This window comes from Bos grunniens, chromosome 2 (assembly GCF_055505025.1).
Source record: "Bos grunniens cultivar Pamir isolate PY7600 chromosome 2, Bosgru_T2T1.0, whole genome shotgun sequence".
Taxonomy (NCBI): Eukaryota; Metazoa; Chordata; class Mammalia; order Artiodactyla; family Bovidae; genus Bos; species Bos grunniens.
The window spans coordinates 110,169,134-110,195,407 of NC_141166.1; the positions used below are offsets into that span (position 1 = coordinate 110,169,134).

At 37.1% G+C, this 26,274-nt stretch overlaps 2 protein-coding genes and 1 non-coding gene across 7 annotated transcripts in view; 1 reads left to right on the forward strand and 2 right to left on the reverse strand.

Annotated features, from left to right (window-relative positions):
* FASTKD1 (FAST kinase domains 1) overlaps positions 1-26,002 on the reverse strand; it is a 36,248-nt gene extending 10,246 nt beyond the window's left edge. The window contains exons 1-11 of one of the 5 annotated variants that reach the window (XR_015147326.1): positions 25,721-26,002; positions 23,648-24,167; positions 22,032-22,100; positions 14,689-14,814; positions 12,296-12,694; positions 10,495-10,605; positions 9,619-9,750; positions 8,109-8,167; positions 6,971-7,095; positions 4,410-4,896; positions 2,893-3,007 (exon numbers count right to left, since the gene is read on the reverse strand). Coding sequence is in view for 4 of the 5 variants with exons in the window: in XM_086356573.1 (XP_086212699.1) it covers positions 2,893-3,007; positions 4,410-4,896; positions 9,619-9,750; positions 10,495-10,605; positions 12,296-12,694; positions 14,689-14,814; positions 22,032-22,100; positions 23,648-23,982 (1,774 nt within the window). In the remaining variant the exon portion in view is untranslated. Of the gene's footprint in view, positions 1-2,892; positions 3,008-4,409; positions 4,897-6,970; positions 7,096-8,108; positions 8,168-9,618; positions 9,751-10,494; positions 10,606-12,295; positions 12,695-14,688; positions 14,815-22,031; positions 22,101-23,647; positions 24,168-25,496 lie in introns of those variants that run through there. The other 4 variants (XM_086356573.1, XM_086356584.1, XM_086356594.1 and 1 more) reach the window with 4 other exon arrangements.
* Positions 6,478-6,578, reverse strand: LOC147378497 (small nucleolar RNA U13). Its single transcript, XR_015153971.1, has one exon. It is a non-coding gene; the product is annotated as a small nucleolar RNA U13 (small nucleolar RNA).
* LOC147378498 (uncharacterized) lies at positions 15,721-17,609 on the forward strand. The gene has a single exon (XM_086356929.1). The coding sequence runs from the start codon at positions 16,811-16,813 to the stop codon at positions 17,537-17,539; it is 729 nt and encodes a 242-aa protein (XP_086213055.1). The 5' UTR covers positions 15,721-16,810; the 3' UTR covers positions 17,540-17,609.
* Positions 26,003-26,274: the final 272 nt, after the last annotated feature.

Sequence of the window (26,274 nt, forward strand, 5' to 3'; positions counted from 1 at the left end):
GAATTTTGCAATCATTTTCACAGTAAAGTCTTCAAAAATCAAAGCTGTACTTCTCAGACTCTCATCTCTTATATCCCTTATTTGAAGAAAAACAAAAAAAAGAATGTATTTTCATTTCCCTCTGGTTGTTGACACACAACTGAACAACCAAGAAAGCATATGCAAAGTCTCATCTTTCAATTTCAAGTCTCATCTTTCTATACATAGTTCTATGACTAAAAGGGGAGTATATATGAATGCCACACATGCATACATCTGTACATGAATAAACACACACATGTCATAGTCGCACTTTACTTGTCTATTAAAGACACAAAAAAGGTCAGATACTATCTGGCACAAAGATCCTACAAAACATATACCAACGTCCATGAACATCATACTGACATCATTAATATATTTATACTGTCTCACACAGCCTGACTAGAGGTCTATACGCCTAGAGAAACATACCATAAAATAGAGCCTAACATCTTATGCTGGACACAGAAGCTCTCAGTTAAGTATTTGTTGCTTGGATAACAGAATGACTATTTCTTACTCTCCAGGCACAGCAAAAAGTTCTGAGGAAAGCCAGTTTCTTCTCCTATCAACTTGGTCTCCCTCATTCCATTCCTGCCACACTGAATCTGCTGTTCCTAAAAAGAAACCAAGCATGTTCTCACCTCACGGCCCTTTGCACTTGCTTTTCTTTATCCTGGGATGCTCCTCTCCAACTCTGGGCATGGGTCACTCTCTCACTTCATTCAATCCATGGTCAATGACGTCTCCTTACTCCATCTGGCCCGCCTCACTATCCTCCACCCTCCATGCCTACCCTGCTCTAGTCCTCTTAGAGTCTTATCACCATCGGACCTTATGAACTTGCTTATTATGTACACCAGTTTCACCCCGCCAGAAAGTAAACTCAATGACAGTAAAGTCTATCTGGTTTTTACTCCCTCCTACATCTCCAGTGACTAACGACCACCTGACAGTAAGAACTTGGTGAATACTGACTGAAAGAGCAGTAACTACTGAGCCAGACATTTAACCTCTAAACCGTCACATTATCCTGACATGCAAGAAGAAAGAGTCTGAGAAGAGAAGCCCCATAAAGCCTTTTTCTTTAAGGCCAAATAGAAACAAACATAATTCAGGACCAAAATAAATGAAAAGAAAAAAATAATTTCCTGTCTTTGCTGTCCTCACATACTGCTTCTGCTAAGGCCAGTAGTAGGAAGGAATATTTCTATTCCACTTTTTTTCTGGTACTAAAACACTATTTAGACTTTTTAAAGAGACATAATAATCAGTCCCAAAGCAACAACCTTTCTGACAATTAATAAATATCTATAAAGGATCTTAAGAAATATTTGTTTTCTATTAAAAAAAAAAACAAAACTATTAAAATTGACAAAAACAATCAAATGTTATATGTCTCCAGAAATGATAAAAATATCAGATATACAGCTCCACATACAAAACATTTTTTGCTGAAAATGTTCACCCTGAATCTAACCAAGCATCTATAACTAACTTCCAGTTTACTAGGGATACAGATGATGGAGGAGCAAGTTAAAAGAAAGCACTCAAACAAATCCAGAATGTGGCACAACCCATAATAAATGGCCAACCCCTTTTACAAAAAAAAATATCAAGAGAAAAAAAGATAGGGAGAAAGTGATGTAGCCCAACATTAGTTTCTTTAAAAAATTTATCAAAGAAAATTTGGTGACAGTTGGGAAATTTTTATTATGGATTGAGTAGGCAGTAGCTTCCCAGTTGGCTTAGAAGGTAAAGAACCTGCCCACAATGCAGTAGACGCAGGAGACGCGGGTTTGATCTCTGGGTTGGGAAGATCCCCTGGAGAAGGGAATGGCTACCCACTCCAGTATTCTGACCTGGAGAATTCCATGGACAGCAGGCTATGGGGTCACCACGAGTTGGACATGGCTGAGTGACTAATACTAGGTAGTAAGTGGTACTTGTTCATTTTCTTAAGTGTGATACTGGCATTGTGTTTGCATAGGAGAATGTCCTTATAACCTGAAGTATTTAGGGCTGGCACTTCAAATGGTTCATCATATACACAGACAAACACACACACACAAACACACAGAGCAAATCTGGCAAAATGTTAGAGAGATAACCTACTGGAATGAGTGAACCTTGACTGGATCCTGTGTCCAAAATAATCACTGTAAATAAAGTATTTTGGGAATAATGAGGGAGACTTAAAAATAGATTGTATACTACATATTGTTGTTGTTTAGTCTCTAAGTCATGTCTGACTCTTTTGCAACCCTATAGATAGTAGCCCTCCAGGCTCCTCTGTCCATGGGATTTCCCAGGCAAGAATATTGGGGTAGATTGCCATTTCCTTCTCCAGAGGATCTTCCAATCCAAGGATCTTCCAACCCTGTCTCCTGCATTGCAGGCAGATTCTTTACTGACTGAGCTACCAGGGAAGGCCTATATTATATATCAGGGACAACTAATTTTCTCTATGTGATAACAGTATTGTGGTGACTTAGGAGATCATTATTCTTAGGAGGTCTAAGCAATTAAGCAATTAGATGTAAAGATTCACATTGCCTACAACTTACTTTGAAATGGCATAGAAAAAATGAGAGCAAGAGAAACAATAAAGCAAATATGATAAAATGTGAACAATTACTGAATCTACCTAGTGAGTTCATAAGTGCTACTTGTTTAATTCTCTACTTTCTAATGCAAGCTTGACATTTATCATAATAAAAAAGTTTTAAAAAATGGATCCAAAACATTTTTTTGAAGGTATAAAACTCATGGATATTTTTGTTATCCTTTAAAAGAGCGGTATGTCTTAAGAGTAGTAGCAACAGTATTCTCCAACCTCCTCATCCAGGTAGTACTAAACAATATACCTACTTAAGTAAGAATTAAGGTGTTGAATGCAAGTTCCAAAAAATTCATCCCTTTGAGGTGGATCATAGTTCAGGGTGCTGAATGGAAGAATAATAGCAAGAATTGCAAAAGGATGAATCTGTAAAAAATAGAACAAAAAAATTAGTTTAAAAAACCTCAGCAAAACAAAACAAAATTTAGCCTAATTATTATCCTAAGTAGAACTCTTTATCAAACAAGCCTATAGTTAAATGAACATGCCCACAGTTAAATGACACATGTATCACTGTTAATAAGTTCTCTACCTGGCTATAATCTATTTAATTCCATCACTAATCTCTAGTAACTCTAAATATTAATGTAGAAAAAAATAAATCAGATAAGTTACAAATTGATTTTATAAATATAAAATTCTGTTCCAGAATTCCTTAGTCATTAAAATGACAAAAAGATAGTATCACTAATTTCCATGATATAAGTGCATTTTATAGACTCATCATATAATAAGAAAGCTTCCTAATTTATAATAATAATCAGACTTCATTTTTCTTTCATTCTTTTTTTTAAGTTCATTCATCCAATACTTAATAAACAGCAGGCACTATGCTAGGCAAAAAGATAGACTTTTATTTTTACTTATTAGAAACACTGTCTTCTAAGTAAAAACCATATTCTGATATATATAATTGATTTTCTCATATAGTTCAAAAAGCATCATTGGGGCTTCCCTGGTGGCTCAGCGGTAAAGAATTCATCTGCCAAAGCAGGAGACACGGGTTCCATCCCTGGCCTGGGAAGATCCCACATGCCACGGGAAAACTAAGCCCATGTGCCACAACTACTGAGCCTGTGCTCCAGAGCTTGGGCTCCAAGCAACAAGAGAAGCCACTGCAATGAGAAGCCCATGCCTCGCAACTAGAGAGTAGTCCCTAACTAGAGAAAAGCCCATGGAGCAACTAAGACCCAGCACAGCCAAAAATAAATAAATTAACTAAAAAAAAACAAACAGCATTTTACAAGTTCCAGAAATAAAACTGTAAGAAGACACAGTGACAATTCAATTATTCTAGATTCTGATGCTGGGAGGGATTGGGGGCAGGAGGAGAAGGGGATGACAGAGGATGAGATGGCTGGATGGCAACACTGACTTGATGGACATGAGTCTGAGTGAACTCTGGGAGTTGGTGATGGACAGGGAGGTCTGGCATGCTGCGACTCATGGGGTTGCAAAGAGTCGGACATGACTGAGTGACTGAACTGAACTGAACTGAAAGTCAGTGAAGACCTACAATTTTCTCAGTTTCCACATTTATCTTACTCTTTTGAATAGTTTTAAATAGTAAAAGTATCATAGGATTATAGAAAATAAGAAAAAGAAAGCAAAAATCATACATCTCCATTATCCTAACACAACTATTATTATTTACCAGAAACTAGAGCTTAATTTTTAAACTTCAAATTCCAATCAAGTTCTTCAAGCACTTATTATAAACATTTATGGTTCTAGAAGTTGACAATAATATGCAACATTTCAATTTCACCTTTTCAATCTGTTGAAGGACCACTGAGGCTATCTTATCAAGTAGTGAAGTACTGAGGTAGTTGGTTCTAGAAATGAAAGATGCAATCCCTGCAACATTGATGTAATTCATTTCATCCATCAGACGCTGTAAGGTAACAACTGTTTCTTCAAGAAGTGAATCAGCAAACCAGTCTCCTTTTAAAGATTTAACTTCTTCCCATAACAGATTCAAACTTTTACATTCTTGTAGTCTCTGATGACCATAGTGATCTAATTTTTGAAGTACTTTCAACTGTTTCGCAGGAATATTATTCAGATACACGTGATCATACTGAATACATCTTAAAACAGATGTTGCAAAAATATTCAGGTCATGTAGGTCACACTGTGGCAAAACTGCTTCAATCTGAGACATCCTCACTTCGTCCAGGTGAGCAGAAGGAAGCATCGAAAGAGCATAGACCAGGATGGAAATCTCACTAGGTATGACACTGACTTTCAAATAACTACAAAGAAAGAAGGAAAAATAAAAAGAACAGAATGAATCTATCAGCAACAAAACTTAGTTGTAAGAATTAAAACGTGAATATATAATTATTATTACACTTAATAGGTGTGACAGTTTTAAAATATAATTTGAAAAGGGTTAGGGGCTTCCCTGGTGCTCAGTGGTAAAGAATCCGCCTGCCAATGAAGGACATGAGTTCGATCCCTAGTCCAGAAGATCCCACATGCCTGGATCAACTAAGCCTGCATGCTACGACTACTGAGCCTGTGCTCTAGAGCCTGGGAGCCTCAACTGCTGAGCCCACATGCCACAAATACGAAAGCCCTTGCACCCTTAAAGCCCATGCTCCACAAGAGAAGCCACAGCAATGAGAAGCCCAGGTACCACAACTAGAGTAGCCCCTGCTTGCCACAACTAGAGAAAAGCCTGCACAGCAACAAAGACCCAGAACAGCTAAAACTAAATGAAAATAAAATCAATAAAAAGGGTTAGATAAATTCAAAGATGACAAGTTTCATAAAGGCTTACTAAGGGAAGCCTTAAGGTGTTCTAAAGCATATCCTCATTTTTTTATGCAAAAATAAAACCATAGTCCCTGACAAACAAAAGGTCAACATTAGAAAAATGTCTGCAGGGTTGTTGCGAGAGACAGAATTTGGACTGAATTTCTGGATATGACCTGTCAGAAGCTGATATGATCTAGAACAGGCAAAGAGTAACCACTCAATAATAGTGATCCCCTTCTTCTGCAACATAAGAAGCCCAACCTTTAAAAAAAAACAGACAAAAAAGACAAACACAGAGCATACAGTCCCTTCTCTTCTCCTCCTTTCCCAAATCCCTATGCTTAGACACCCACCACCAGGACAGCAGTTGTTAAAATACAAATTAAAAACTGGGAGCTTTTAAACCATCTTTTAAGTTTAGAAGTACTGGAAGAGATGATCAAATATAAATTAAAAGAAAACAGATTTACTTTTAAACATATTAAGTTAGCATATTAAAATAATGATGATATTCAAGGCTAGCAAGGGTATATTGATGCAGATTTTCTCATTCACTAATAGTAAATTTAAAAAGTTGGTGCAACCTTTTTGGAAAGTAATTTAGCAGTATAGCTTAAGAACTTTAAAAGTAATTACATCATTTGACATGATCAATCTTTGTCTAGTAAACTAGCCTAAGAAAATAATCTAAAATGAAGGCAAAGATTTTATGTTACGTTATTCATCACATTTTTTAATGTGGCTAAAATTTGATAAGTCTACATACCCAGGAAGGGGGATAGTTAAGGTAATTATGATACAGTCATATAATGGGCAATATCCAATCACTAAAAATATTTACAAATAGCTTTAAATGATGTAGGAAAATGCTGTTAATGTTAAGCATGTGGGAGGAGGAACACAAAACTGTACGTTCCTGATTCTCAGCTATGAAAAAAACATATAGATGATATATACCACAAGCAAATAAACCAACCAAATAAACCAAACTGTTCACCATAAATGAAAGGGCTTACAAATGATTATTTTCTTCTTTATACTTTTTTCTGTTTTCAAAATGATTTTTTTTTTCACATGAGATGGGTCCCGTGTTGACCTCATAACAGATATGAGGGAAGCACAACAATAGTGTGAACACCCAATTACTATGCTTATGAACTACAATCAAAATGATTTTCACATAATATCTGGCCCACTGCCTGACACAAAGTAGGTACTCAATAAGTACTAAATAAGTATTTTATTCTTATAACCACAAAAAATTAATATGCTATTTTATATAAAGAAAAGAAAGACCTAAAGAGTTGCATTTGTTTACAGAATTGACCCAGGGGGTAGGAACTCTCATTATTTGCCAATCTTGTGATACTAATCTGAAAATAAACCTCCAAGAGACGCAAACATGCCAGACTCCACCTGATGCTTTCCTTATGGTGTTCCCTAAAATTCCAAAACTTACAACAGATGCAATTGCGTTTATTTACATTCTACCACAAATCTACCAGCATGGCTAAAATAAAAATGTACCAAGAGTTGGTGAAGATCTCAAGAAACAGGAATGCTCACATTTTGCTAGTGGTAAATAAACTGGTACAGTCACTTTAGAAAACTATTTAGAGTTCCCTGGTGGACTAGTGATTAGGATTCCGGGTTTCACTGCTGTAGCCCGGGTGCAATCCCTAGTTGGGAAACTGTTAAAGAAAAAGAGACAAAAGAGAAAACTATTGAGCAGGATCTGCTGAAGGTGAACATATAGTAACATATGTATAATCAAGAATCACACTCCTCAGTAAATACCCACGGAGATGTACACATATGTTCACTAAGAGATACGAATGAGGTTGTTCACCACAGCAGCATTTATAATAGCTAAAACTGGAAATAAATCAAATATCAACATTAAAATTGACTTAAAAAAACCTGTTACGTTCTTACAAGACTATATAGCAAACACATGGGTAAATCTCATAAATAAAATGTTAAACAAAAGAAGCAAGGCACTAAACAGGCAAAACTAGTCCATGCAGTTAGAAGCAGGGACAACAGTTAGCCTGGGGAAGGGGGTAGGTAGGGGTAAAGAGGAGGGAGTAGGGTCATGAGGAGGGGATATGTCTATTTTATGTAGATAGTTCAATATATCATCTTTTTTTTTTTTTAAAGAACATATTATTCCAGTACATGAATTCCCTGGGTTCCCCAGATAGTTTCAGGAGATACTCACACAAACATTTATGTGAACTACTTTAACTAGATTGTATTCCTTCGCACCAACCTGCTCTGAAGCGGGGGAAGGGTTACATTTAAAATAGAGGTACATACAGAGGTATGTCGGAGTAGGCAATGGCACCCCACTCCAGTACTCTTGCCTGGAAAATCCCATGGACGGAGGACCCTGGTGGCCCGCAGTCCATGGGGTCGCTAAGAATCAGACACGACTGAGCGACTTCACTTTCACTTTTCATTTTCATGCATTGGAGAAGGAAATGGCAACCCACTCCAGTGTTCTTGCCTGGAGAATCCCAGGGACGGCGGAGCCTGGTGGGCTGCCGTCTATGGGGTCGCACAGAGTCGGACATGACTGAAGTGACTTCGCAGCAGCAGTAGCAGCACAGAGGTATGTAAGGGCTCTTGCTATGCGGAATTACTAAACTTCAACACCGCCATATCTGCTTCAAATTTTTTAATAAAGTAAACAAAACATTACCGGTAAAGTGAAATCTCCCGTGATGCTCCCACTCCTGTCTTACTTTTCTGTTAGCATACCTGTAGGCCAATAGTATTGTATAATTTACTATTTTAAGAAACACTGTACTGACCAAATAAATCATGTCTCTGGGCCAGTTTATGATACCTAATTTAGAGCATAATTATGTTAAATTCTTAATTCAGAGGCTATATGAAAGTGGATGTTATTAATAAATATGGAGTGAAGAAACAATCCTGTATTTAATCACCTTGATAAGAAACCTATTTAAGAAAACAGTGAACCTTCTTGTAACATATCTAATATGCTAAATTCTCACCTGATAAAGTGCTACCTCTTATTCCTCAGTTCAAATCCTTAACCATAATAGCATATCATTTTATTACAGCAAAAATCATTTTCAATTATATATCAGTCTTGATTACAGCATAAAGTCACATGCCTGGTCTTTCAAAAATCACAGTAAGAAATCAAACTAGTATGGGAAAAACAGAGGGGGAAAAAGATTAATCTGGTTTTAACTTCATTCAAGTCATTATTTTGATCTTTAAAGTCAAAATTTTTAATTGGAACACTCCATCTTAAAGTAAAATAAAAATCAATGGAAAACTGAATAACTTCTTTGTTGAAACAGGAATGCTATATTCATAGAAATGCAAAAATTTTTTAATTATAAAAGGGAAATCATATGAAAATACTTTACTAACATTGCCACCACATATTTTCGTTTTAAAATTTTAAATTTTAATATGCCTTGGACCTCCTGGATAGCTCAATGATAGAGAGTCCACCTGCCAATGCAGGAGACACAGGTCAGATTCCCGATCCAGGAAGACCCCACATGCTATGGAGCAACTTGAGCCCATGCGCCACAACTACTGAACCTGTGCTCTAGAGCCCAAGAGCCGCAACTACTGAGCCCACATGCCACAGCTACTGAAGTCTGTAAGTCTAGAACCTGTGCTCAGCAACAAGAGAAGCCATCGCAATGAAGCCCGTGCCCCACAACTAGAGTAGCCCCATTCGCTTCAATTAGAGAAAAGCCCAGGCAGCAATGAAGACCCAACACAGCCAAAAATAAATACATAAATTTTAAAATAAATTAATTACATTTTAATTATTCCTTAAAACAGGTAAGTAAGCAGACTAAAAACCTACAAATGTGAGTACTCCTAAATGGAGCTTTGCCTTCTTCAGCAGCTCTAATCTTTTCATGGATGGTCATTCCATTCCTGCAGGGAAGGAGAATGGCTTGGTTTTATGTGTTCACGCCCTAGAGCTCTCATCACCCCACTGACCTCACTTCCATTTGAAAATATATCAAGCACAAGCACTGGCAGAATGGCAAGGCAGCAAGATAAGCGTCTTCATAACTTTAATAATAATCTACCCATTTCTGTTTTCAAAAGTTCCAACAACTTTTATATAACTAAACTAAACTTGTACATAACTAAACAAAACAGGCTAGATTATACAATGAAAGACTTAAACACATCTATTTTAATCTTACCTAAGCAGTAATTCTCTGAGTTTCACAAAAAGCTCTTTACTTTGAAAATGTAGAAAAATCAACGCTTGAGTTATTCTCAACAACTCTACTGGTTTATAGTTATCCAAATGTTTATGCAGAATTGAAGTAATCCTAAAAAGAATGATAAAACATGTATTATAACCAGTTCACTCATGTACTATTATTAAACTTTTACTGAGGAGCTGTTTCATGCTAGACATGCTCTATGCTAAAGAAATAGCAATGAATGACCCAAGGTTTTCTGTTCTTGAAGAACTGTCTCAAGATGATGACAAAAATGTAAAATGATTTTTCTTCCTTAAATCCAGGATGGTCCTCTAATGGAGATGCTTAAAAGCAATGAAAAATGCAAACAGTCAATAAATTGGAGGAACTAGGGCAGTAGGAATATTTTTTAAAAGAATATATAATACACAATGAAATAATAAATATACACAGTCTGAACCACGTGTTTGTTTTTTCTTAAATCTCAAGTTTAAAAAGCCAATACGTTGCAGTATGATTTCAAGGTAACAACTATAATATGAAACAATTCAAGTTCATGTAGATAGATGTTAACTGTTCTGCAGAAACTGTCCTTTTAAAAAGTCACTTGTGCTTTATGCTCTTCACTTTCCTAGACTATGATCCTCTGCCCGAGAATAAAAATAGCAGCAAATGAAATGAAAGATGTTGTAAACAATTAAAAACCTGTTTTGAAAAATTATTTAGAAAATAAACAATGACTTAAATGTTAATTCCTTATTTCTTCAAAACCAAGATTATAGGGAAAAAAATTTTTTTTCTCAAAAAAAAAAAAAAAGCAACTTATGAATGTCAACTAAACTTAACACCAAAAATTTCAGGGAAGTATACTTTTTAATCAGACGTAAATTTCTGCTTTCCATCTCTTCCATTGCTCCCATCACTGCCAGGGCCTGCTGGCCAGTCAGCTCCTCTGACATCAATAATATAGTTGATTTAAGTCTGGAAGGAAAGAAAAATATGTTAGAAAATTAATGACTAGTTTATTAAATTTTTATAAATAACAGTTCTTAGGCAATAAATAGAAATGATATAAACAAAAACTAAATTTAAAAAATACATTAAATATATAATTCTAATTTTCTCCCCACCTAATTGGGGATAACACAAAATATTATTAAATAAAGAAAAATGTATTTTCTTCAAAGAAACTAAGGCCTGAGCATAATCTTAAACTGTCTCTTAAAAAATATAAGTAACATGTTTTTAATTAATGATTTTCAAATAAAGTATGGTTTCATTGGCTATAAAATACAATAATTCAATGAAATTATTCAGTAGGAGAGAGCTATAGAACAAACAATTGATATTTCAATACTGTCCCAATTTTTTAAAACTTAGTAAGATCTGACCAGGAAGTCACCATACCTACATATTAATAGAAACCTTAACACTAAGTACTTCTTATAACACTATAAACTGAATATTTACAAAGATGGTCCATTTTGAAATCATCCAAAGTAGTGCAGTGATAAGTATATAAGTGTCTCTTAGAATAATTTAGAAGGCTAGTCCAAAATATGAAATTTGAAGAAAGCATGGCAAACTAATTCTCTATTCATCCTGGATAGTCCCACACCATCCTTTTCACTAACCTTATCAAGTATTTCAAACCCAGCTTCTTCCCATAGCTTTTCTGCAACCATTTTAATCCACATTTTTCTCTCACTTTTCTGTCTGCCCACAGCAACTACTATCTATATCTATTTTTTAGTATACTCATAAACTATATTGACGTTGTCATGGTATTTACATATTTCTATCCTTCCAAGTGGAATAAAAATTTCCTGAAGTCAGAGACTCAAAAATTTGTACTACCCTGGCATAAGAGATTTTAACAGTACTTGGTGACAAGAAAAAACTTCCAATAAAAGTTTTTTTAATAATCATCTTATTTCCATCTTGATCCAGTCTCCTAAAATGTACCCTTAAATTTCTTCATGTAATTTAGAAGACTCCCAAAAACTCTCTATGAAGTCTTTGCTAACAGAAACAACGACAGCTACATATACCCAATATGCAATTCCTGGAACCCCTGCTTAACTGAATCTACTAATCACACTTAATCTGTCTGCTCATACCTAGTAATCATATATTAATTTAATATTTGCTCGTCTTTACAGGGGCTTCCTTGGTAGCTCAGTGGTAAAAAATCCACCCGCCAATGCAGGAGACACAGGTTGAATCCCTGGGTCAGAAAGATCCCCTGGAGAAAGAAATGGCAACCCACTCCAGTATTCTTGCTGGGGAAATCCCATGGACAGAGGAGCCTGGGGGGCTACAGACCATGGGGTCACAAAAGAGTGGGACACTACTTAGTAACTAAACCACCACAACCACCAAAGCCAGTCACGTGGCCTAAGAAGGGAGAAGAATAGCACTGATACGATGTTCTCCTTCATCAGTGCTAAGTTGACCCCCAGAGGATTACTGGCCCCCATTCAAAACACCTTAGGATACTGAGTTTGAGATATAAGTTAGAATAACCAGAGAAAGATCAAGGAGCAGAGTACTCAACTCCCTTCTACTTTTGAGTGGAGTGACTTTTCTGACTTCTAGAAATGCAAGATCTATGCCTGAAGACTCCATATATTCTCAACAGGAAAAGTAAAGCGCTTTTAGCTGAACTTACTGTTTCTTTTCTTCAGGTCCTGCCATGGGTCCCAATGCTACAAACAATTTTACACAGCTAGCAGGGTGGTCAAACAGAGGAATCATTTCTGTTAGCCTCTTCTTAGTCATTAAAATAAATTCAAAACTATGAAACTGTAGAGAGTAGTATAGACTAAGTATTTTACTGATGGAGTCCAAATCAAGATGGTTCATATTGCTCAAAAATACTTTATTACACCTTTCTAATAGTGGGTAATATCTATATTTAATATTTCGAAGAAATTGTACTATTCTTCTTGCAGTGTTGACCTGGGAAGAATCCATAGTGTCAAAAAGTAATTCTGCTTTGTTCACTAATTTCTCTTGAAAACGCCGTGATATTAAAGAAGATATGCTGACCATCAAAACAGACAAGGACCTGAAAGAGGAAGAAGATGCAAAAGGTTTACATTATCTAAGAATAATGAAAAATTCTAAGACTAAATGCTTAGAAACAGAAAGGAATTGATAAAAATACTACAGGCTTTATACAACAAAATTTTTCTTTTAAATACTAGTGGAACTTGAATTCTGATCTCCTAGTAATCAAAAGCCTGTAGACAAAAAAAGGATTGAATAATAATTTTTGTTGAATGTGTATAATATCTTGTTCTATAGATAAATACTTTGAAGGGAAATATTTTAATGAAGTTTACTCAGAAATCACTCTGTGCCAACAGCCAATTGAATGCAACACAGAAGGTCTCATTCTATATTTTCAGAAGTAGACTTTGCTTTATTACTCCTTCCTCTGTATTTATAATCTACCAGTAAAAATATTGGCAAAATATTTCTCACTAATGAATGATTTCATATTGTTAATGTTTTATGCTATATTGATATTGATATATAACGGTAGGGCAATATTGAATATGAATATGTTCAATAAACATATTTCTTCACTCAATAAACACTTTTAAGAAACATAAATCAATCTTCTGGCACTGTGGAAGACACCAAAATTACGAAGGTGAGATCTCTCCTTTCAAAAGGAGACAGTTCTTACATGATACAAAAATCACAAAACTCTACATACAAGAATACACCTAATAATGAATAAGGAATGTAAAATGTAAAAGGTATGATGTAACAAACATGTGGGGATGATAATTAGAAAACATCTATAAAAAAGACATGAAAATGTGAATCTAATACTATCTCAACCATTCCACTATCTCAATTAGTGGAACTATTTGAGGTTTTTTGTTTCAAAATTTCTTCACTCTTTCCAATAAAACAAATTATTCTTTAAAAACTCAGTTGTATAATACTTCAGCTTCTCTAATCCAAATGTTTAATGTTAACATCAATTAATGTAAATTAGTAACCTAGTGCTGCTATTTAGTTTAGTTATAAACTTGGATATGATTTTTTTAATTGTATTTATAATCACAATTTGGAGTGGGGAAGTACCCAAAGATTTCATTAGATTCTCAAATGGGTCTATAAGAATTTTTTAAAGTTAAAAAAATTTACAGTGATTTTTATTCTCTGCTTTTATGAGCTACTTTCATGTGTATGTGAAAATATATATAAAGTAAAATTTACCATTTTAAACACTTTTAAGTATACAGTTCAGTGTTGTTAAGTACATTCACATTGCTGTACAACCATCACCATCATCCACTGCAGGGCTTCTTCATCTTCTCAAACTAAAACTTCTTGCCTGTTAATAGTAGCTCCCCATTCTCCCCTCCTTCAACAGCCGGCAACTACCATTCTACTTTGTTTCTATGAATTTGACTACTCGAGGTACCTCATATGAAGGGGATTCATACAGTATCTGTCCTTCTGTGTCTGGCTTATTTCACTTGGCATAATGTCTTCAGGGTTTATACATGTTGTAGGACATATCAGGATTTCCTTCCTTTTTTAAGGTTGAATGATACTCCATTGTGGGTATGTACAAAATTTTGATTGTCCATTCATTTGCTGATGGACATTTAGGTTGTTTCCTCCCTTCAGCTAATGTGACTAATGTTACTATGAACACTGATGTAGGCTACAAACCAAACTATGCCCTCTCCCCACAAATATATACGTTAAAGCCCCACTGGCAATGTGACTATATTTAGAGATAGGGAGGTAACTTAAGGTTAAATGAGGTCGTAAGGATGGCCAGCAAACATGTCAGCTTGCAAGTAAGGAAAAATCACAGAGCTCAACAACGTTGTGTCATAGTTTACATATTTTATGTCTAATTCCCATAGCAACATTGCACAGTAGATACTACTTACTATTCCTGTTTTGTAGGTGAGGACCGTGAACTTGCAAGAGAATAGTCACATAGTTAGGAACTAGCAAGTCTAAGTGTGTGTGCACTCAAAGCCCAGACTCTTTCCACCACGACACAAAGCCCCTAAATAAACTTACCTTAAGTCCTGTATGTTTTCCAAGTTCCTATTTACGATATCAGCTATTTTTCCCATTAATGGACTATAATATAAATGTTGATCTGCCAGGCAAGAGGAAAATTTTGACAGCACACGGATATCAAACCTATTAAGGGAAATATACAAAGAGGATCCTTACTATTTATTTTCACTTTTAAAACATAATACACAGTTATAAAATAGCCAAAAATAAAAAAACTAATATATTACTAACATAAAATGAATTTTCTAAAATGTTGATTATCTATTCTTAAAAGTAACCTAAGATAAGAGTTAAAAAACCACATTCTTCTCGAAGATTTTAAAAAGGGGGGAAAAACACTCAAAGTTATTTGAATCATTTTACTTATTAATTTTTTCAGATGACAGAACAATTTCAACTCAAGGTTGTATGTGAAAGTGAAAGTCACTCAGTCATGTCTGACTCTTTGCCACCCCTGCCAGGGTCCTCTGTCCATGGGGATTCTCCAGGCAAGAAAACAGAAAACAACAAAATTCTGTAAAGCAATTATCCTTCAATTAAAAATAAATAAATAAATAAAAAATCACCCATTAAAAGTTTTCTGCAAAAAACAAAAAAGAAATAAACAACTTTAAATAAAAGACATTGCTTTCTAGCATACACACACAAAAGGATACTGGAGTGGGTAGCCGTTCCCTTCTTCAGGGGATCTTCCCAACCCAGCAACGGAATCCAGGTCTCCTATATTACAGGTGGATTCTTTACCATCTGAGCCACCAGGAAAGCCCATATTAACACATAAAACCAAAAATATTTTTAAAATAAATAAAACAATCTCTACTATAATCATGCTTGAAAAACTTGATTTTTTTCTATAGGACAAATGACCCAATTTCTTCAACAAAAATGGCAAGACAAAAGAGCAGAAAGGAAAATTGTTATAGATTTTTAAAGACTTTGAATTCACTTAAAGACAAACATAAGGAATTTCACAGCAGCACGATATGTACTGGCAAAAAAGAAAAAAGCAAAACAGCAACAATCTCAATGTCCATCAAGAGTTTAATGAATAACTGCACATATTCCTAGAATTCCATACAGCAATAAAAAAGAATAGTACAATATCACAGAAGAATCTTTAAAATATATTGAGTGAAAAAACTAGGTATGAGAGTTCTTACTATAGGATTTCATTTTTATAGAAAGAAAACTAATTTCTGGTGTTAGAAGTCAAGATAGTGCTCACTTTTGGGACAGAGAAGTGGGAAGTAACTGGAAGAGAGCATGAAAGGAACTTTGGGGAAACTAGTGATATTCTGTGTTTTGATCTTGGTGCTATTACACAGAAGTATATGAGTATTTTCAGTATGTGAAAATTTATCAAGATGTATACTTATGACTGGTGTAACTATAAAAATTGGTATATTTTTATGATATTCTTTAATGAGTACTTACCAGAAAAAACAAAAGCAGAGAAAAACTTGAGACATGGCAACGAAATACAATGTGTATACCATGTTTGGATAGTTATTTAAACAAACTGCCTTTAAAAAGACCTTTATAGAGCAGGGAAAGAAATCTGAACTCAGACAGTTATTAGGTGATAATAAGGAATAATTAATCATTTTTATTAGGTATAATAATAGCATGGTGATTATACATACTTTTAAAAGAGTGCTTTTTGTCTCTCAGAAATACATACTAAGGTATTTACTGGTAAAATTATACTACAATTTTAACTATACTGAAGGGTAGGGAGGGAACTGGAGAATATCCAGTCAAAACAAGACTGCTATATGTTGCTAATTATTGAACCTGGATGATGGGTACATAGGAGTTCATTATATTGATCTCTCTACCTCACCAAAGGACAAAGATTGTTCTCCTTACCCTCAACAAAAAGACAGTTACAGGTAGAGAGATCGAAAACCTGGAGATGAGAAGACCGATCAGTTTAGATAATGAGATTAACTATAATCACCACTGAGTAAATGGATGTGAAATTTCTATCCCCAGAGATTTGTTGGGTCAGTCCAGTTCAGTTCAGTCGCTCAGTCGTGTCCAACTATTTGCAATCCCATGGACGGCAACACGGCAGGCCTCCCTGTCCAGCACCAACTCCTGGAGTTTACTCAAATTCATGTCCATTGAGTCGGTGATGCCGTCCAACTATCTCATCCTCTGTTGTCCCCTTCTCCTCCCACCTTCAATCTTTCCCAGCATCAGGGTCTTTTCAACTAGGTCAGTTCTTCCCATCAGGTGTCCAAAGGATTGGAGTTTGAGCTTCAGCATCAGTCCTTTCAATGAACACCCAGGACTGATCTCCTTTAGGATGGACTGGTTGGATCTCCTTGCAGTCCAAGGGACTCTCAAGAGTCTTCTCCAACACCACAGTTTAAAAGCATCAATTCGGCCGGGCCGGGGCCGGAGCTGGGGCCATGGCTGCGGGGCTACGTGGGGGAAAGGGCGGGGCGGGGGGCCCGACTCTGCCATCACGCCGGCCCGCCGCCCCCAGGACGTGTTCCTCATGATCTGGCGCCACAAGACCACCATCTTCACGGACGCCAAGGAGTCGAGCACCGTGTTTGAGCTGAAGCGCATCGTCGAGGGTACCCTCAAGCGGCCGCCGGATGAGCAGTGGCTGTACAAGGACGACCAGCTTCTGGACGACGGCAAGACGTTGGGCGAGTGTGGCTTCACCAGCCAGACAGCACGGCCTCAGGCCCCCTCCACTGTGGGGCTAGCCTTCAGGGCAGATGAGGCATTCAAGGCCCTGCGCATCAAGCCTTTCTCTAGCCCACCTGAGCTGCCGGACGTGATGAAGCCACAGGACTCAGGAAGCAGCGCCAACGAACAGGCTGTGCAGTGAGAGGCCTCCCCCAACTGTCCCCTCAATAAAAGATTTGGGTGTCCAAAAATAAATAAATAAATAAATAAAAGCATCAATTCTTTGTCACTCAGCTTTCTTCACAGTCCAACTCTCACATCCATACATGACCACTGGAAAAACCATAGCCTTGACTAGACGGACCTTTGTTGACAAAGTAATGTCTCTGCTTTTGAATATGCTGTCTAGGTTGGTCGTAACTCTCCTTCCAAGGAGTAAGCATCTTTTAATTTCATGGCTACAATCACCATCTGCAGTGATTTTGGAGCCCAGAAAATTAAGTCAGCCACTGTTTCCACTGTTACCCTATCTATTTGCCCTGAAGTGATGGGACTGGATGCCATGATCTTCGTTTTCTGAATGTTGAGCTTTAAGCCAACTTTTTCACTCTTCTCTTTCACTTTCATCAAGAGGCTCTAGTTCTTCTTCACTTTCTGCGATAAGGGTGGTGTCATCTGCATCAGATCAGATCAGTCGCTCAGTCGTGTCCAACTCTTTGCGACCCCATGAATCGCAGCACGCCAGGCCTCCCTGTCCATCACCAACTCCCGGAGTTCACTCAGACTCACGTCCATCGAGTCAGTGATGCCATCCAGCCATCTCATCCTCTGTCATCCCCTTCTCCTCCTGCCCCCAATCCCTCCCAGCATCAGAGTCTTTTCCAATGAGTCAACTCTTCGCATGAGGTGGCCAAAGTACTGGAGTTTCAGCTTTAGCATCATTCCTTCCAAAGAAATCCCAGGGCTGATCTCCTTCAGAATGGACTGGTTGGATCTCCTTGCAGTCCAAGGGACCCTCAAGAGTCTTCTCCAACACCACACTTCAAAAGCATCAATTCTAAGGCACTCAGCCTTCTTCACAGTCCAACTCTCACATCCATACATGACCACAGGAAAAACCATAGCCTTGACTAGACGAACCTTTGTTGGCAAAGTAATGTCTCTGCTTTTGAATATGCTATCTAGGTTGGTCATAACTTTCCTTCCAAGGAGTAAGCATCTTTTAATTTCATGGCTGCAGTCACCATCCGCAGTGATTTTGGAGCCCAGAAAAATAAAGTTTGACACTGTTTCCACTGTTTCCCCATCTATTTCCCATGAAGTGATGGGACCGGATGCCATGATCTTCGTTTTCTGAATGTTGAGCTTTAAGCCAACTTTTTCACTCTCCACTTTCACTTTCATCAAGAGGCTTTTTAGTTCCTCTTCACTTTCTGCGATAAGGGTGGTGTCATCTGCATATCTGTGGTTATTGATATTTCTCCTGGCAATCTTTATTCCAGCTTGTGGTTCACCAAGCCCAGCGTTTCTCATGATGTACTCTGCATAGAAGTTAAATAAGCAGGGCGACAATATATAGCCTTGACGTACTCCTTTCCTGATTTGGAACCAGTCTGTTGTTCCACGTCCAGTTCTAACTGTTGCTTCCTGTCCTGCATACAGATTTCTCAAGAGGCAGGTCGGGTGGTCTGGTTATAACCATCTCTTTCAGAATTTTTCAGTTTGTTATGATCCACACAGTCAGCTTTCGCATAGTCAATAAAGCAGAAGTAGATGTTTTTCTGTAACTTTCTCACTTTTTCGATGATCCAGTGTATGTTGGCAATTTGATCTCTGGTTCCTCTGCCTTTTCTAGAACCAGCTTGAACATCTGGAAGTTCATGGTTCACGTACTGTTGAAGCCTGGCTTGGAGAATTTTGAGCATTAATTTACTAATATGTGAGATGAGGGCAATTGAGAGGTAGTTTGAGCATTCTTTGGCATTGCCTTTCTTTGGGATTAGAATGAAAACTGACCATTTCCAGTCCTGTGGCCACTGCTGAGTTTTCCAAATTTGCTGGCATATTGAGTGCAGCACTTTCATAGCATCATCTTTTAGGATCTGAAATAGCTCAACTGGAATTCCATCACCTCCACTAGCTTTGTTTGTAGTGATGCTTCCTAAGGCCCACTTGACTTCACATTCCAAGATGTCTGGCTCTAGGTGAGTGACTATACCATCATGATTATCTGGGTCATGAAGATCTTTTTTGTACAGTTCTTCTGTGTATTCTTGCCACCTCTTCTTAATATCTTCTGCTTCTGTTAGTTCCATCCCATTTCTGTCTTTTCTTGTGTCCACCTTGGCATGAAATGTTCCCTTGGTATCTCTAATTTTCTTGAAGAGATCTCTAATCTTTCCCATTCTATTCCTTTCCTCTATTTCTTGCACCGATCACTGAGGAAGGCTTTCTTATCTCTCCTTGCTATTCTTTGGAACTCTGCATTCAAATGGGTATATCTTTCCTTTTCTCCTTTGCTTTTCGCTTCTCTTCTTTTCACAGCTATTTGTAAGGCCTCCTCAGACAGCCATTTTGCTTTGGGTACCTTGCAATCTGTTGGGTACCTTGTTTAATGTAACTCAGCTTACACAACAAAAGCCTACAAAGCTCACCCTGCAGTCATGCACGACTACAATTGTAAGAATTTATCATTATAGAAAAAAAAAAAAAGAATTTATCATTGTTTGTGCTTCAAAAAGCAATATGCTAAAAAAGAATAATGAGAGTGACTGGTCCTCTCATCTACAAATAGTTACTGTTTCTTATCTTAGGCACTCCTTTCTCTTCTGCCCTAGGTTACTATTTGGTTCAGAGGGAGTGTTGTTCTGTGGTTTCCAAAAGCTCCTGTCTCTTTCCCACCTTGATTTTTCTTTCACTCACTAATACTTGTTTTATCCCACTAATAATGGACCATGGCTACCCAGAACCCTTAAGTTTAAAAATTCTAAGTTTTCAGAAATCATCAAAATGGCCCTCTGGTACAGCTAAGAGCCCTCAGCTGTTGTATAAATGGAGAGCTTTTCATGTATTCTTTTATTATTTTTTACATATTCTTATTAAATATAAATAGTATAGTACAGAATACAATAGGCTTCTCTGTACTCCAAATTTTCTAAATTTTCTGGCAAATTAAAAAGCAGAGACATTACTTTGCCAACTAAGATCCATCTAGTCAAAGCTATGGTTTTTCCAGTAATCATGTATGGATGTGAGAGCTGGACTATAAAGAAAGCTGAGCACCAAAGAATTGATGCTTTTGAACTGTGGTGTTGGAGAAGACTCTTGAGAGGCCCTTGGGCTGCAAGGAGATCCAACCAGTCCATCCTAAGGAAGTCAGTCCTGAATATTCATTGGAAGGACTGATGCTGAAACTGAAACTCCAGTACTCTGGCCACCTGATGCAAAGAACTGACTCACTGCAAAAGACCCTGATGCTGGGAAAGATTGAAGGCGGGAGGAGAAGGGGATGAGAGAGGATGAGATGGTTGGATGGTATCACCAACTTGATGGGCAAGAGTTGAGCAAACTTCGGGAGTTGGTGATGGACAGGGAAGCCTGCCGTGCTGCAATCCATGGGGTCGTAAAGAGTCAGACAGGACTCAGCAACTGAACTGAACTGAACTCATAATACTCTGAATAAATTTCATATTTTTCTAGATATTTTTAAATTTATTTTTCTTTCTCTCTTTTTTTTCTATTTTAATTTTTTTACAAACCCTGTGTCGAGGGCAGACTCGCAGCAGGGAGCTGCTCTGCTATGTAGGAAACCCCGACTCAGAAGCAAATTGTCTATGAATGCTTTAGCACCAGGTTCCCCACAAAGGGGCGAGGAGGCAGCCACCTTTCTGGTCGTTCTGTTTTAGATGATCATTGATTATGGAAGTATGCTAAAGATATAGCTATGTGTAGAGTAGGAAAGATATCTAAATTGATACTATTCATAGTGGACCTGAAATATTCTAAGATACCTATGAGCTCTGTTCATTGCATCTTCATAAAAATGAAGTGATAGGCAAGTACCTATAGACGTTGTTAAACAGTAAAGTCTTTCCTTTGTCATAAACTCGTTCTTCTTTCTCTTTTTATGAACATCTAGGGATTTTACTGAGAGCCTATCACTAAGAATTTTTTCCTTCTGAAGCAAAATTCTTTCAGAAAAGCAAGTTTAAAAAGCACAGTCCAAGAATAGCAGTGACTTTAGCTTAATTATATTTTGATTAATTATATATGTTTAAAAGCACCTACATTCCGCAGCCTTAAGGAATATTTGAAATACTTTTCTTTCTCTTAAGGAAAAAAACACATTCCCCATTCTTTTCCTACAAGATTTCACTGTGCTAGAAAAACACACCTTAACACAATCAAAAAACCCTAAAACCTAACTGAACTTAAATATATTTTTTTATTTAAAAAAATTTTTTGGCCACATCACGCATCATGCAGGATCTTAGTTCCCCGAAAAGGGATCAAATCCGTGCTCCCTGCAGTGGAAGCGCAGTCTTAACCACGGGACCACAGGAGAAATTCCTAAATACGTTTCAATAAAGCTTGATAGTTAGGCAGCAGCTCCCTATTCCTCCCCTACAAGATTTCACTGTGCTAATCCTGAACAGAATAACCCTGATCTTAGCTGAAGAACCCAGAGTACTTGCCTTTCCAGTCTTCTCCATGCTTCTGTAACGAGTGCTTCAACTAGTGAGTCATGGGCCTCAATACCAAACCTCAAGAAAATCAAGAGAAAATAATTTTCCACATAGAAACATTTTAAAATTATTAAAAGCACATATGCAGTAAGAATTATAATGCAAAAGTGAACCTCAAGTTACTATATTCTTACACAGTCAGCCCTTATTTCTGGTCTGGTCCCATTTCAGTATTCTGATTTCTCAGTACTACCTAATAAACACCTATACTTTATCCCATGCCCTCATCCTTTTATCTGTAACATTTCAATGCCATCCACTGAACAATGAAAATGTTCAATGATATATTTTATCTTTTTTTTTTTTAATCTTAAAAGTACATCTAACATGTACTACTTTGCTCTGATTACAAAAATATTTTTAAAAGACAAAGTTTGTAAAATAAAGAAAAACTTCAATTGGGTAATAAAAAGAATTTATAACTCTACTACTCATACTCACCATCATTAATTTGGAGCATTTCTTTTCAGTTCTTTTTCTACACACTTAATGAAATATCTGTATTTCTTTCACATGTTTGTATCTTGCCTCTTTTAGTAAGTTAACACTATATTGTGGACATTTGCCCATTATCTTTACATATACTTCAAAACATAATTTTTAATGGTGGTATACTATTAATTATGTGAATAAAATATCATTTAAACATTTACCTACTTACTAGGATCTTAGTTTTTCAATATTATAAACAATGCTGGAATGAATAACCATGTACAGGAATCTTAACATGTATCTTAGATTATGTTCTTAGGATAAATCTTAGAAACAAAATTATTTTGTTTATAGGTATATCACTATAAACAGTATTATCACTGATATAAAAGGTTTATCATTCTTTTTTAGTCTAACCCTACCCCCCAAAATAAGAAAAGCCTTAATTAAGCCCCTTTCTGTATACATTGATCCCTAATAAAAACAACTATATCTCTGCTCTGTGCAGTGCTGACATCTATAGCTATTTAGACAACTATTTAACCTCAATAATTTCCACCAATGAGACTAATAAACAGATTAATTTTAACTTTTTTGCTCTTTTTTCCTTTGTACAGCTGCTGAATTCCTCTCCAAATAATGTAAAATTTATTTTCGTTTTAAATTTTTTCCCAGCTTTATTGATGTATGATTAACAAATATTGTATATATTTAGGTTGTACAGCATAATATTTTGTTGTTTTTTTTTTAAAGAAAACATGATTTTAAACATTCATATCTTATTCATTTCGAAATGTCAGAGTTCTCGGTCAGACTTGAAAACACTTCAAAAACAAGTCTTTGGCAACCTCCAAATTATTCTTGGTGACCTTAATATCCCTCTGGCCATAGTCTCGGGATAGAGGGCATATAAAAAGTCACCTTCAGTATTACGTTTTGATATACATATACACAGTGGAATGATTACTGTAATCAAAGAATATCCACCAAGTATCTTTAAAATATTAGATGATCAGGAAAACTATTTTAAGGAAAAAAAACACATTGCTTTTCATTTCAAAGAGATTTTTATAAAGTTAAAATATAAAAATAAACTATAATCATCCTATAAAACCTAAAAGCACATTACTTACTGTTGTACGATGTATAACACATTCACCAAGGTACTGTCGCTCATGAATCCCATTTTAGTTGTGGCTAAATTACACAGAGTAAGAAATTGGGGATGGTTTCTGATACAGTCCACATTTTTTACTGAGCTGGTCTTCTGCTTTTGAAACTGCCAAAGCATACTAAGTGCACATCCCACTTGCTTTTCTGAGAGTAGGGATTTGTTTTTTTCAATAAGACCGAATATTTGCTCTTCATCTGTACAATTATTCATCTGACTAATTAATGGTTCAAAACTAAAGGGTCGAAAGTGAAACACTCTCCAGGACAATGGACGAATAGCCCTTAGGCAAAGCATATTGTAAATAATGAATCTAGGGGACAAAAACTATCTTTTCATTTACATCACAAATTTTCTTAGGTAAAGAAAACCATTTGCAACTAGTAGTCAGGTGCAATATGCTGGTATAAAAATAACTGGTTTTCCTTCATGTATTTTGCTTCCATTATGATGACTCCAAATCCCATTTCAATATGCAGCTTCTGTAAAGAAATTGATTTAACATGGTCATACTTATGTTATTAATACCAAATTAATTCCAAAATTCTCATTACAGGAACAACTTTTTTCCTGAAATAACTATAGACTTTGTTCTTAGCCTGAACCAGAGAGCAGGATTTGATCCAAAGCGAAATGTCCAGGAAAAGGGGTTTCTTTCTGCATTTCATCTAAAAAAATGTTAGGTGTGGACTTCCCTGGTGGTCCAGTGCTTAAGAGTCTGCCTGCCAATACAGGGGACACAGGTTTGATCCCTGGTCAGGTACGATTCTATATGCTGCGGAGCAACTAAGCCCTTGCACCACAGCTACTAAAACCTAGAGCCTGTGCTCCTCAGCAAGAGAAGTCCCTGCTTGCTGCAACTAGAGAAAGCCCATGCACAGCAAGAAAGGCCCAACACAGCCAAAAATAAATAAATAATGTTAAATCTGACACACAAAGTTTTCAAATTTGACTATAAAACCAGATGGGGTTGGGGGACCCAAACCAAACTCTTTGCAATAAATAAATACACTGCCTTTATAGTTTTTACAAAGAGTAGCCATTAATTCATAGCCACAATTTTTCAAATGTTTTTTTCAGAAGGATAGTCTCTGGTATATTTAATTCCAAGATAATTTCTTGCTCCTTTCTCCTTGTATTCTAAAAGCACCCAAACAATTTAATCACTATATTGGCCTTAAGTAGGTTTTAAGCAATAAACGAGATGATTCGAGCCCAATCAGGAAATATTAAGAAATCAAGTAATGTATCAGGGTGTGGTGAAGCAACATGGAAACCAAAGATTATTATGAAAAAGAATAATTTGTTTTTAAAGTATGTCTAAATTTCTAGTTGAGAAACAATGGTTAGAAAAGCTGGGACTAAAACCATATTATCTAACACGTCTACAACAGTTTACAACGGACTTTTAAAGTATTATCCCAATAAATTCTCTCAACCTGCCAGAGAGATACTATCATTTGAATTTTACAGATAAAAGCTACTCTCATAAAGATTAAAAATCTACTCTAGTACTAATGAAGCTGGGACAACCACATAGTTCTTTCACTCTTTCAACCTGAACATCCTCATTACATGAACAAACCAATGTTAAAAGTATGCCTCAAAATCCTCTCTATCGCTATGCCAAGCTGTCTGCACGCTACTCTGTGGCAATCTGCACTGAATCCTGACCCAGACTGACTTGCGACACACACATACACAAAAATCCCCGCACAAAGAAAAGATATCTTCAAGAATCTCCTGCCTGTCTACAGCTGATAGAGGAAAGCAGCTCACGGCTCAGAATACCAGTGTCAAGTCTAACCGACCTTGGGAAACTGACTCTACCAAAGGAGGGATCTCGGGACTATAGAGATAGGTACCCGCCGGGAACAGGTATGGTGCAGGGTATATACTGCAGCAGCACCCTTTGAAAATGGCAGGCATCCTCGGCTCTTGGCACACAGTGGCGCTGAACGAATGTGGTCTCCCGGTCCCGCTGGGAGAGAGCTCAGCCCTGCCCTAGTCCTCCGCGCTCCGGGAAATACAATACCTGGAAAGAAGCCTCCGAACTCTGTACCCCGGAACCGAAACGTGCTGGGTACAAGAAGAAAACCTATCGCCGTCACCGATCCTGATTCGCGGACAAATTCCTCAACGCCAGGGAACTTTTCTGGAGAATCGCGGGGAATGCTGGTTAGGAGGGCTCAGAACTCATGGCTATTCCTGGTCCCCTAGTATGGGACGCAACAGGCTTGGTTATGTCACTCAAACCTCCCTTCTATCCCAGACCTTTCTTCTGGTGGTGTCCTTTCCAAAACCCGGAAAAAAGGCCGAGGGAGCCCAGCGTGCACGGCCAAAAGCAAGCACTACATGCCCCAGGGGACCTCGCGGCGAGGGTCGTGGAATAGACGTGGCATACGCATTTTGGGGGAATTCTGGGTATTGTAGTTCCTCATTGAGAGAGACTTGGGTAGCACGTCCTCAGATTAGTTCAGTTCAGTTCAGTCGCTCAGTCGTGTCCGACGCTTTGCGACTCCATGAATCGCAGCACGCCAGGCCTCCCTGTCCATCACCAACTCCCGGAGTTCACCCAAATTCATGTGC